This window comes from Mustela erminea, chromosome 18 (assembly GCF_009829155.1).
Source record: "Mustela erminea isolate mMusErm1 chromosome 18, mMusErm1.Pri, whole genome shotgun sequence".
Classification (NCBI taxonomy): Eukaryota; Metazoa; Chordata; class Mammalia; order Carnivora; family Mustelidae; genus Mustela; species Mustela erminea.
This window is the reverse complement of record NC_045631.1, coordinates 10774000-10787323: the sequence shown is the minus strand read 5'-3', so window position 1 is coordinate 10787323 and position 13324 is coordinate 10774000. Positions and strand designations below refer to the sequence as shown.

General features: G+C 43.6%; 2 protein-coding genes across 2 annotated transcripts; both read left to right on the top strand.

Annotated features, from left to right (window-relative positions):
• Positions 1-557: 557 nt before the first annotated feature.
• Positions 558-2761, top strand: LOC116577330 (retinal dehydrogenase 1-like). The gene is given in 2 exon segments (XM_032320368.1): positions 558-963; positions 966-2761. Coding segments are annotated over 2 exon segments (1626 nt in total). The 5' UTR covers positions 558-572; the 3' UTR covers positions 2201-2761.
• Positions 2762-11115: 8354 nt separating this feature from the next.
• Positions 11116-11539, top strand: LOC116577933 (transmembrane protein 11, mitochondrial-like; the record flags this gene model as incomplete). Its single annotated transcript, XM_032321721.1, has 1 exon — positions 11116-11539. A coding segment is annotated over one exon (375 nt), but the record flags the coding sequence as incomplete, so codon positions are not given.
• Between the last annotated feature and the right edge of the window lie 1785 nt (positions 11540-13324).

Sequence of the window (13324 nt, the reverse complement as noted above, 5' to 3'; positions counted from 1 at the left end):
CTTTTGGTGGGAATGCAAACTGGTACAGCAACTCTGAATAACACTATGAAGGTTCCTCAAAATGTTGAAAATGCACCTGTCCTATAACCCAGTAATTGCACTACTAGGTATTTATCCAAAGGATGCAAGCATAGTGATTCAAAGGGGCACCGATACCCCAATGTTTATAACAGTAATGTTCAAAGTATACAAAATACAGAAAGAGCCCAGAAGTCCATTGACAGCTGAATGGACACACACACACACACACACACACACACACACACACAGGAATATTATTCAGCCATCAAAAATGAAATCTTGGGGGCAGAATGAAAATGGCGGCCTCCCAAGTCCCCGGCCCAGAGGAGCCCAGAGCTCAGGGTCCCACTCCTCAGTGCACCCTCGGAGGAAAACAGTGAATCCCTCCTGTCTCCCTGTCTCTGGCCACACTCAGAGTGCACCAGGCCTGTGACCAAATGTTTCTCTCTCCGGCACATGGACCCGTTTGGAGTCTCCAAACCCAGCAGATTCCTGCCATGTGCTCACACGCCACTCCTCCCAGAGACTTTCCTGGAAAAACATCAGAGACTATGTCACAAAAGGTCACTGAGAAAAATTACCGAAAGGAAAACCATACAACTAGAAATGACAGCTCTGCCAAACTTTGCTGTGTGGCCCTGGACACATCATTTCATCATGGAGCTGAACCAGAAATGTTGTCCTCAGGCATGCCAGACTTACCTGTCCCACTCACCAATTTGACATATAAATATACGAAGATTTTCATAAACAATGAGTGGCATAATTCAGTGAGTGGCAAGAAATTTCCTGTCTTTAATCCTGCAACCGAGGAGAAACTCTGTGAAGTAGAAGAAGGAGATAAGGAGGATATTGACAAAGCAGTGAAGGCTGCAAGAAAGGCTTTTCAGATCGGCTCTCCATGGCGTACACTGAATGCTTCGAAGAGGGGGCGGCTCATCTACAGTTGGCTGACTTAATTGAAAGAGATCGGCTTCTCCTGGCAACCATGGAATCAATGAATGGTGGAAAACTCTTCTCCAGTTCCTATCTGATGGATTTGGGTAGTTGCATCACAACCTTGCGCTACTGTGCAGGATGGGCTGACAAGATCCAAGGCCGCACGATACCTATCGATGGAAACTTTTTCACTTACACAAGACACGAGCCTATTGGTGTATGTGGCCAAATCATTCCTTGGAATTTCCCGCTGGTCATGCTCATTTGGAAGATAGGGCCTGCCCTTAGCTGTGGAAATACGGTGGTTGTAAAACCTGCAGAACAAACTCCTCTCACTGCTCTTCACGTGGCGTCTTTAATCCAAGAGGCAGGTTTCCCTCCTGGAGTGGTGAACATTGTCCCTGGCTACGGGCCTACTGCTGGGGCGGCCATTTCCTCCCACATGGATATAGACAAAGTGGCCTTCACAGGATCCACGGAGGTTGGCAAGATGATCAAAGAAGCCGCCGGGAAAAGCAATCTGAAGAGAGTGACCCTGGAGCTGGGGGGGAAGAGCCCCTGCATTGTGTTTGCCGACGCTGACCTGGACAATGCCGTCGAATTTGCACACCACGGCTTGTTCTACCACCAAGGGCAATGCTGCATAGCCGCATCCAGGCTTTTTGTGGAAGAATCGATTTACAATGAGTTCGTTCGACGGAGCGTTGAATGGGCTAAAAAGTACCTCCTTGGAAATCCTCTGACCCCAGGAGTCAGCCAAGGCCCTCAGATCGATAAGGAACAGTATGAAAAAATACTTGACCTCATTGAGAGTGGGAAGAAGGAAGGGGCCAAACTGGAGTGCGGTGGGGGCCCGTGGGGGAACAAAGGCTACTTCATCCAGCCCACCGTCTTCTCTAACGTTACAGACGAGATGCTCATTGCCAAAGAGGAGATATTTGGACCAGTGCAGCAAATCATGAAGTTCAAATCTTTAGATGATGTAATCAAGAGAGCAAATAACACTTTTTATGGCTTATCAGCAGGAATCTTTACCAAAGATATTGATAAAGCCATCACAGTCTCCTCTGCTCTGCAGGCTGGGACAGTGTGGGTGAATTGCTATAGCGTGGTATCTGCCCAGTGTCCCTTCGGTGGATTCAAGATGTCCGGAAACGGAAGAGAACTGGGAGAATATGGTCTCCACGAATACACAGAGGTCAAGACTGTCACAATGAAAATTTCTCAGAAGAACTCATAAAGAAAGCACAAGAACGGAGCGAAGCATCCTCAATGACTAAGCATCTCCTACAGTCACTAATATATTGTAGTGGGTTTTAAATACAAAACTGTTCTGTTCTTGATTTTTCTTAAACATCAGCTAATCATATTAGCATTAAAACTACACATAGAAAACTTGACATGTAGCTTATTCTGAAAGAATCGTGTCTCTTCTGATATGTGACCCCCCCCCCAAGTCCTATCTGTAAAAAAAAAGGACGGATCTGATGTAAGAGCTCTCCAAACTCTGTAATGGCCATGCACTTCTCTTTGTAGCTACTTGTCCAGGATAATCATGTTCTAGAAGAGGACCAGTTGTCACGTAGCTTCTTTCTCTAATGACCCCATAAAGTCCTTAACACACCTTTGAACTGCAGAATAGCTCTGTTCTGTTCCCAGTAGTTGTGAAGTCACTGGAGTTTGTTGAGATGTCGCCAAGAATGTCGTGTCTGCTTGTCAAAGGAAGTAATGCCTGAAGTACTTCACTGTAACCTAAACATAAAGCTTAATAAAAACAACCTTGCATGAAAAAAAAAAAAAAGAAATCTTGGGGCTCCTGGTTGGTTCAGTTGGTTGAACATCTGGTTCAGCTCAGGTCATGATCTCAGGGTCCTGGGATCAAGTCTTGAATTGATGGGTGGGGAGCCTGCTTCTCCCCTTCCTTCTACTGTCCCCCTGGATTGTACTCTCTCTCTCTCACTCCTCTCTCTCTGTCAAGTGAATAAATAAAATCTTTTAAAAAATGAAATCTTACCATTTTCCATGATGTGGATGGAACTTGATCATCAGAGGAAGAGAAATATATATCATATGTATTATATGATCTCACTTATATGTAGAATTTAGAAACAAAACAGATGAATATAGGGGAAGGGAGGGAAAATTAAAACAAGCCAGAATCAGAAAGGGAGACAAACCATAAGAGACTCTTAATTACAAGTAACAAGTTAGAGTTGCTGGAATGGAGGTGTGTGGGGGGATGGGGTAACTGGGTGTTGATGGGCCTTAAGGAGGGCACTTAATGTAATGAACAACTGTTGAATCACTCATTAAACTCTACCTCTGAAACTAATAGTAACTGTATGTTAATTAATTGATTTTGAATTTAAAAAATACCAACATTTTTTTTACAGAGCTAGAAGAAACCATCCCAAAATTTGTATGGAACTACAAAAGACCCCAAATAGACAAAGCAATCTTGAAAAAGAAATGCAAAGCTGGAGTCATCACAATTCTGGACTTCAAGTTCTCTTACAGAACTGTAGTGATCAAGACAGTATGGTACTGGCACAGAAATAGACACACAGATGAGTGGAACAGAATAGAAAGCCCCCAAAGGTACCCATACAACATGGTCAACTAGTCTTTGACAAAGCAGGAAGGACTATCCAATATGAAAAAGACAATCTTTTCCTGAAATGGTGTTCAGAAAACTGGACAGCAAGATGAAGAAGAATGAAACTTAACCATTTTCTTAAACCATACACAACTATAAATTCAAAATGGATGAAAGACCTAAATGTGAGGCAGGAAACCAACAAAATCCTAGCGGATAATACAGGCAGTAACCTCTTTCACATTAGCTGTAATAACTTCTTACTAGATATGTCTCCTGAGGCAAAATGAACTACCAGGACTTCATCAAAATAAAAAGCTTCTGCACAGCAAAGAAAACAATGAACAAAACTGAAAGGCAAACTAAATAATGGGAAAAGACATTTTAAAGTGACACATCCAATAAAGGGTTAGTATCCAAAGTCTATAAAGAACTTGTAAAACTCAACACCAAAAATATGGGCAGAAGACATGAATAGACATTTTTCCAAAGAAGATATACAGATGGCCAATAGACACGTGAAAAATCTCCACATCACTCATCATCAAGGAAATGCAAATCAAAACTACAGAGATATTACCTCATGCCAGTCAAAATAGCTAAAATGAACAACCCAGGAAAAAACAATTGTTGATGAAGATGTGGAGAAATGGGAATGCAAATTGGTGCTGTGTTGGTGGGAATGCAAACTGGTGTAGCCACTCTGGAAAACAGTATGGAGATTTCTCAAAAAACAAAACAAAACAAAAAAAAAAACTACCCTAATTTTAAATAATTCTAGTAATTTCACAACTAGGTATTTACCAAAAGGATATAAAAATTACTGATTCAAAGGATACATGCACCTCGATTTTTTTTAAAATTTTATTTATTTATTTGACAGAGATCACAAGTAGGCAGAGAGGCAGGCAGAGAGAGATGGTGGGCGGGGAAGCAGGCTCCCCACTGAGCAGAGAACCTGATGAGGGGCTCCATCCCAGGACCCTGGGATTATGACCTGAGCTGAAGGCAGAGGCTTAACCCACTGAGCCACCCAGGCACCCCAGTACACCCTGATGTTTACAGCAGTATTAACAACAATAGCCATATCACAGAAAGAACCCAAATGTCCATGGAGTAGATAAAGAAGATGTGACATATATCTACAAAGGAATATTGTTCAACCATTAAAAAAAGAGTGAACTCTTGCCATTTGTAATGACGTGGATGAAGCTAGAGAGTATTGTGCTAAGCAAAATAAGTCAGTCAAAGACAAATACCGTATCATTTCACTCATATGTGTAATTTAAGAAACAAAACCAATGAACACAGAGGGAGAAAAAAGAGGCAAGCCAGGAAAAACACTCTTAACTATAGAGAACAAGCTGATGGTTACTGAAGGGGCGGTGGACAAATGGGAGAAGCAGGGAGAATGGGTTAGATTGGGTATTAAGGAGAGCATTCATTGCCATGAACACTGTATGTCTGTAGATGGTGCATGTATGTAAATGGTGAATCACTAAATTGTACACCTGAAACTAAAATTACACTGTATGTTAACCAACTGGGATTTAAATAAAAAGGTGATGAAAATAAGTTTTAGGTAATATCATACTAAATGGTGAGAGATTGAATGCTTTCTCCCTAAGTTCAGAGACAAAGTAAAAATGTTTGATCCTACCACTGTTATGCAACTTTATATTTGAAATCCTAAGCAGCGAGAAATGACAAGGAAAATAAAAGTTATATAGAATGGAAAGTATTAAACCATCTCTGTTCATAGACAACTGGATGGTCTATTTAGAAAATCCCAAAGAACATAAAATCATTTCAGAAGTAGTGAATTTAGTATTACCATAGGATATAAAGTTAATGTATTAAGAAGTTTATTTCTGTGTGTAAATATAAAATAATGCTAATATGTTAAAATGAAATTTATATCAACTGACAATAAACATATGTAAAGTGGAAAAACTCTTTAGAGTACTATTTTAGGGACTCCCAAGTGGCCCAGTCAGTTAAACATCCAATTCTTGATTTTGGTTCAGGTCTTAATCTCAGGATCATGAGATGGAGCCCCCTGTCAACTCCAAGCTCTGCAGGGGGTCTGCTGGAGGTTCCCTCTCTCTCCCTGTCCCCCTACCCCTCCCCCTGTTCATACGCTCTCTTAAATAAATAGATAGATAAATAAGTAACTATTTACACTAGCATCAAACCACTTAATACTTATGTATAAATCTTACACAATATATGCATGATCCACATCTTGAAAACTGCAAACACTGATTACAAAAATCAAAGAACAACATGGATAGATATAAATCATGCATGGATGAAAGACTCAACATTGTTAAGATGTCAACTCTACCAAAACTGATCTAGAGATTGAACACCATTTCAATCAAAATTCCTCAGGACTTCTTTGGTACAAAGTGACCATCTGATTATAAAATTTATATGTAAAGCAAAGAAACTAAAAAAAAAAAAGAAACTGATTTTGGAAAAGAAAACAAAGTTAAAGGGCTCATACTACCTCATTTCCAGACTTACTGTTAATTAAAACAGTCAGAAAAGTGTGGTATTGGAGAAAATATAGAAATATGGATCGGTACAAGAGCATAGAATAGTATATAGAGTCCAGAAATAGATCCACTAAAGTACTGCCCACCTGATTATTGACAAAGATGCAAAGACAATTTGTGGAAAATGATATTTTCAATCAGCTGTTGGAAAAACTTTATTTCCATGTGAATAATAATAATAATAATAATCAATACCTCACACTCCCTACAATTCACACAAAGTGGATCATACACCTCAATATTTGTATGGGTATTAAGAAAGCCCTTCCGCCCCCCCCCCCAACATCCTGTTTTGTAGCATTAGAGAAGTCCCAGCCAGGAAACAAGGAGCATGTGCAGCAGAATTCAGGTGCTAGTTGAAGTCAGTGCAGTTACTGTAGCTGTGGCTAAAACAAGAGATGAAACTGAAGAATGAATATAGAGCACGAGAAGTGTCCCACATAATTCTTATGACTATCAGGGGATGGTTTCATATAGCGATGTTTTCACTGAATTGGAAGTTCAATTCAATGAACTTCCACCTGGACATTTTGCTGTTCTTATGTGAACGGATATATAAAGAGCAGGGTTGCCATTCTTCCTGAGGTGGTGATATTGATTACCAAGGGGAGTCTAGGTTGCTCTATACAATTGGGACAGATAGGACCATGTCTGAAATCCTGGGGAACACTTGGGTGCCACTTATTACTTTATCTACTTAATAATAAATCTTAATGGAAAGTCTAATAACCTAATAAAGACAGGACCAAAAAGGGTGCATATTCCCTAGGAATAAAGGTTCTCATTATACTATGGGAAGAGCCCCATACAGCTGAGATGATGGCCAATGAGAACATAGAATGTGTAGTGAAAGAAGGAGTTATAAATGTCAACTATAGCCTTGTGATCAATTACAGTACAACTGATCAATTAAGGAACAACTGAAAAATGGGTAATCTGACACTTGGGAAGAAGTAGAAATGATGGTGGTCACTGAGTTCTATAAAGGTTTTCCAAGAGAGGTAATGGTGTGGAAGTACCTCAGTGAGTTTCAAATCTGAGTTTCATTTTCTATCTCTGCGTGAAGAAGAATTGAAAATAATCTGGGATAGCTGTCTTTTATTCCAGTACTTTCTATGCATCTGCATATGATTGGGTCATAGAGATCTAATCTTTATTAGCTACAGGTTTATCTCTCCCTTGAGCATGTTCATGAGAAACTGGGTTGTAGTGAGAGATTATGCCACCCTGGGAATCTTTCCAAAATACGTGTCTTTCATGGTACTTTGTTCAAAGACCACTGATGACTTCTTCTTGCCCACAAGATAAAACCTTTTACACTGTAAAATATTTTAGAATATTCATAGCCTGGACCCTGCCCCTTTCTATGGCTTCTCTAAGCATCCTCCCTCACCTTCCAAAATGTCAGCTCCAGCCCCACAGGACTACTGTCCATTCCCTAAACAGGGAGTGATTAAGCATCCATATTATGAACTTCTCTCCTTCCCCACATTCCCCCAAAGCATAGTCATTTATGATCAGTGATGTAATCAGTCACTGCTCCAGGACTCAGAGCATTTGTGCTAAGAATCCTGAATTGCTGTGTCTTTAATGAATTCTTTTAAGATCTAGACTCCTTTGGGATCCAGAGTCTCTTAGGCCCAGGGATGTATAGAATAGGAGATGTGAGAAAGGATGTTGCAGATACAGGTGATGACTACAGAAGCTGTCACTTCACATGTCTTAGTTAATAAAGGGAAACAGGACCTTAAGTTACTGTGCTGGAGTCACCCTCAGACACACTGGGTAAGTTGGGCAGAGGGTGAATGAGCTGGACACTTAGGGTCCTTCCAATTCAAGGGTCTTGCAATGGTCTTGTGATGTTCTGCAGGATGGTTCTTCAGGTATGATAACATTCCTCTTCTTCACCTCCCTGCCTTCTAAGACTTCCCTACATCCTAGAAATATTTTAATTAATGTTTACCAGTTACATTTTTGTTGTCAATAATAACATTTGTAAATATTACTGTGCCATGTATTCTTACAAGACTGTATAATTCCGATGTAATGACAGCTCTTGTGGCAGGTTTTATTATTTTTTTAATTCAATTAGCCAAAACAACATTAGTCTCAGATGTAGTGTTCCACAATTCATCAGTTGTGTATAACACACAGTGCTCATCACATCATGTGTCCCCCTTAATGCCCATCACCCAGTTACCCCAATTCCCCTACCCACCTCCCCTTCAGCAACCCTCAGTTTGTTTCCCATAGTTAAGAATTTTCATGGTTTGTCCCCTTCTCTAATTTCTTCCCATTCAGTTTTCCCTCCCTTCCCTTATGATATTCTGCACTGTTTCTTATAGTCCACATATGAGTGAAACTTATAATTGTCTTTCTCCAATTGTCTTATTTCACTTAGTACAGTTCCATCCACATAGATGTAAATGGTAAATATTCATCATTTCTTATGGCTGAGTAATATTCCATTATATATAGATATAGATATAGATGATATAGATATAGATACCTTCATTATCTGTTCAGCAGCCAAAGGAAACCCCAGCTCCTTCCATAGTTTGACTATTGTGGACATTGTTAGTATGAACATTAGGGTAGAGGTGCCCCTTCGTTTCATTATATCTGTATCTTTGGGGTAAATACCTAGTACTGCATTTGTGGGTCATAGAGTATTTCTATTTGTAACTTCTTGAGGAACTTCCATACTGTTTTCCAGAGTGGCTGTACCAGCTTGCATTCCCACCAACAGTGTAAGAGGGTTCCCCTTTCTCCACATTCAAATCAACATTCATTGCTTACTGTCTAACTAATTTTAGCCATTCTGAATGGTGCAAGGTGTTATCTCATTGTGGTTTTGATTTGTATTTCCCTGATGACAAGTGATGTTGAGTATTTTTTCATGTGTCTTTGGCCATTTGCATGTCTTCTTTGGAGAAATGTCTGTTCATGTCTTGTGGTAGGCTTTAATGTAGTAGTCCTAGCCCTTGTTTTATTTTAGAATCACCTGGTAACTTTAACATTTTTTGCACAGGCCTCCTCTAATATTGTGATTATATTTATCTGAGGGCACCCAGTAATCTTCATTTTTAAAAGCCTCATATATATTTACCATGTACTGCGTAGTCCCTGGACCACAGCACTGCAGTCACTGGGCGCTAATTTAAAATGTAGAACTATAGGACACCTAAGTGTCTGCCTTCAGCAAGGTCACAATCCCAGGGTCCAGGGATCTATCCCCACTTTGAGCCCTGCATCAGGCTTTCTGCTTGGCGGCAAGTCTGCTTCTCCCTCTCCCTCTGCCTGTCGCTCCTCATGCTTGTGTTCTCTCTCTCTGTGTCAAATAAAAAAAAAAAATCTAAAACAAAATATAGGACCAGCCTCCTGAATCAGAATCAGCATGTTAGCAGAATGCCTGGGTGATCTGAATGGGTATTTAATTCTAGAAACACTGTGCTAGGTGATTCTTATGGGCAGTCCAGGCTGAGAACTACTGACCATGGGTGAAAGATGAAAGGGTCATTACATAATTAGTGGGAGCATCTGCAAGTGTTGTCTCTGGTTAATGATTCCTCATCACACCCTCAACACAAGAGATGGATCCCACTCATTTATTAGGAAGCAAAATTATGAAAAACCAGCTGTATGATTTCCCTTAGATGTTTGTTCCCACTATAATGCCAGTATGTAATGTCCATGTGTAAAAATTGCTAATGTGGGTGGATCAAACAGCACCAGCAGGGTGTAGTCTAAGCAGGTGGATTCAGTTCGGTCTTTAATGAAGGACCCTCCCACATCTCTTGATAGTTCTCTGCTTCGTCACCTTTTAGACACATTGAGGAGTATTAGGGTTCTCCAGAGAAACAGAACCAATGGGAGATTATATTTTTATCTATATCTATATTTAAATATCTATAAATCTGATAATATGTCTCTATTATCTGTATCATCTGTAGTCATGAAAAGAGTAGTCTTATCTGAGGTACCCCAACACTTTCCATGGGTACAGTATTACATTAATAAATCTGTAACATAGTGACAAATTTAGTGCTAAATGGTCGAAGCTAATGAGTACTTGTTCTGAGAGGATTCGATAGGATCGGGTATTTTAACATAATAGGAGTTTGCTGTCTGTAAATTTGAAAGAATGCATGTCTCAGCCTGAAGCACAGCCAATGGATATTTATGGAACATAACACAGTGCTATATCGAGGCACTGTGCCAGGTGCTGACATTTCTGCAGTCATGAAGGCAGACGTGGCCTCTCCTGCATGTTTACCATCCAATAGGGAGAGCAGCTGTAAGCAATCTCCTGGGCATTCAGTGCTTGAGGGACAAGTATGGGATGCCTGGAAAACATAGTAGCAGGTTCTTATTGGTCTGGGGAAGGGGGCCAGGAGAGATACAGCTGAGTAAATGACATGTAATATGGATGAAGGGTAAGTAGGAACAGACCAGGTGAGGAGGGAGCAGAGAGAGGAAGATGCTAGGCAGGAGGAACAGCAAGTAGAAAAGACTGGTGGCAAGAAATTGTGCCTTTCAAGCCCAGCATTTCTGGAGAGGTGAATGTGAGTGTCACTATGGGGCCAAGTGAAGCTGTGGAAGTCAGCAAGGGTCAGGTCTTGAAGCACCTTTTGTGCAGTTCCTTTGAGAGGAATTTTGCCTTTTCCTTAAGAGCAATAAGAATCTGTGAAGACTTTAGGGAGAATGATGATCAGATTTTCATCTTAGAATGCCACAGTGTGAATGAAAGATATTGAAGGAGAGAGTGTCCAAGGGTGGAAGCCGGGAGAAGAGTGAAGAGGTTATTCCAATAGTACAGACAAGGCATGATGCCAGCCCAGCCAGAATAGTGATGGTTGAGAGAAGGAGTGGATGAATGGGAAAGAGGTTTAATGTGGCAGAATCTTAAAGACATGTTGAAAAACTGGATATTGAAGATGAGAGAAAGGATTGAAGGGAAGAAAACTCTCAGGTGTATGATTTGCATTTTGATATCTTTTCGACGAGACGGCCCGCTGGATCACCGTGGGCAACTGCCTGCACAAGACCACCGTGCTGGTGGGCACCGCCTATCTCTTCACCCCGCTGGCCCTGCCCTTGGATTACTCCCACTACATCTCGCTGCCCGCCGGCGTGCTCAGCCTGGCCTGCTGCACCCTCCACAGCATCTCCTGGCGGTTTGACCCCTGCTGCAAGTACCAGGTGGAGTACGACGCCTACAAACTGTCCCGTCTGCCCTTGCACACACTCACTTCCTCCACCCCGGCGGTGCTGGTCCGGAAGGACGACTTGCACAGAAAGAGACTGCACAACACGATAGCACTGGCCGCCCTGGTGTACTGTGTAAAGATTTACGAACTCTGTGCCGTATGATTGCAGTAGGACGGGGAGAGAAGCAAACGACCCAGCCCACGAGAGACGACCCGAGGAGTGGGGAGGGGTCTGAGCTGGCCGAATACGCTGGATGCACACTCGTCGCTCCTCCTCGCAGGAGCTGCGCGCCGAAGGCATGTCAGTGCCGTCTGCTCATTCCATCCCACACGTGCCTTTTTAGACTCTTCCCTGCAGCCAGGACTGGAAGCCTGCAAAGCACACTTCCCAGACGCCCCGGCAGGTGACAGGCCCTACAGGAGGCATGGCAGGTGTCCTGGAGACGGGAAGGAGGGAGGAGCCATCCCAGGCCAGGGTACTGTAGCACTGCAGGACGCAGTGGTGATAGCAGTGGTGACAGCAGACACCCCCAGGGGTGTGGTGCTCAGCTCTTGCTCCAGCAAGTGGGAATCGGGTGGGTGTCCTTATTGTCCCCTTGCCTCTCCTGTCCTCCCAACACCTCTGTCAACAATGCTCTGTAGTAAATTCCTTCTGCTTGAAATACCTACGGGGGCTTCCTCTCCCAACTGACACTGATGAGCACACAGAGAAACTTACCACCTTTTACAGAGAGAATTGAAACTCAGAGCAAGGCAGTGACTTAACCAAAGGCAAACCCAGCACCTCAGGAAGGACGGACGTGCTCCAGAGTCTCCAGAGCCCACGCCCCGAGGCCGCAGGAAGCCTGCTTCCCTTCCTCTCTCTCCACCTGCCTCTCTGCCTACTTGTGATCTCTGTCAAAGAAATAAATAAAATCTTAAAAAAAAAAAAAAAAAAAACCTCAGCACCTTAAAAAAAAAAAATGTGTGTGCTGTCAGCCCCCCAGTCTGTAGCACTTTGTGTGTGATGGCAGAAGCGCGCCCCACTGGCCCCAAGATCCCCCAGCCCCTGTTTGTGAAATCGGCCTCTGAGTAGGTGTCTCACCTACTTTATGCTCCCGAGGGAGGCACCTGCTCGAACACGAACTATAAAAAGGCACTTTTATCATCAAACCGTCCTGACCCAGTTTGGGCAGGAGCTCTTCCTATTAAAACCGGAACTCCAGTGTCACCCTCCAGGCCCCTGGCTCTGTGTGGCCCAGCCCTGACTTAGGAGCTGGCCAGGAGGGCTAACGGAAGGCAGCGGCCTCGTCCATGTCCTCCTCTGTCACCGGGCTTTCCCACACCCTGGCACAGAGCAGGGTTTGGTGGCACATGACCGAATCACACCCCTCCTCCGAAGCTCCACGACCGCTGAGCGGCCTCGCTGTCATGCCCACGGCCGCCAGTCTCTAGCAAGGAGTCCGAGATCAGTCAGGGCAATCTGTGCCCTTCCCACACTCACGCTGTGAAACTGGGCCAATTGCTTTATCTTCACACAGGCATGAGCTTGGGGTTCCCCGGGAACGTGGTTTGTGCACACACAGGGGCCTTTTCCGTGTCTGTCCCTGAGTGTGCGGAAGGGCGGGTCGTGCAGCTGACGCGGGCGGGGCGGGGGCCGGGCAAGGAGCCTGGGGATGCTGGAAGGTGCCGCCATGCCCACCCTGCCTGAACCCTTCCAGGGCCTAACCGCCGGGGCCACGCGGCTTCTGTCGTCCTTCCTTCCTCCAAGGAAGACGGCGGGAACACAGCAGCAGCCGGTCCTCCAGACGCGGCTGGAAGTGCGGGAGCGTTTGCACCCTCTGTGAGCGTCAGAGGGCCACGGCCGTTAGTGCCGTAAGTATCGCAGGCCAGCCGGCAGCATGCGATGGGCGCAGCCGGAAGTGCGGGCAGTACGCCGGAAGTGCCGGAAGTAGGCCGGCAACGTCCACCAGGCGTTCACAGGGAGCGTGGCAAGCTGCGGAGCAGGATGCCCCTGA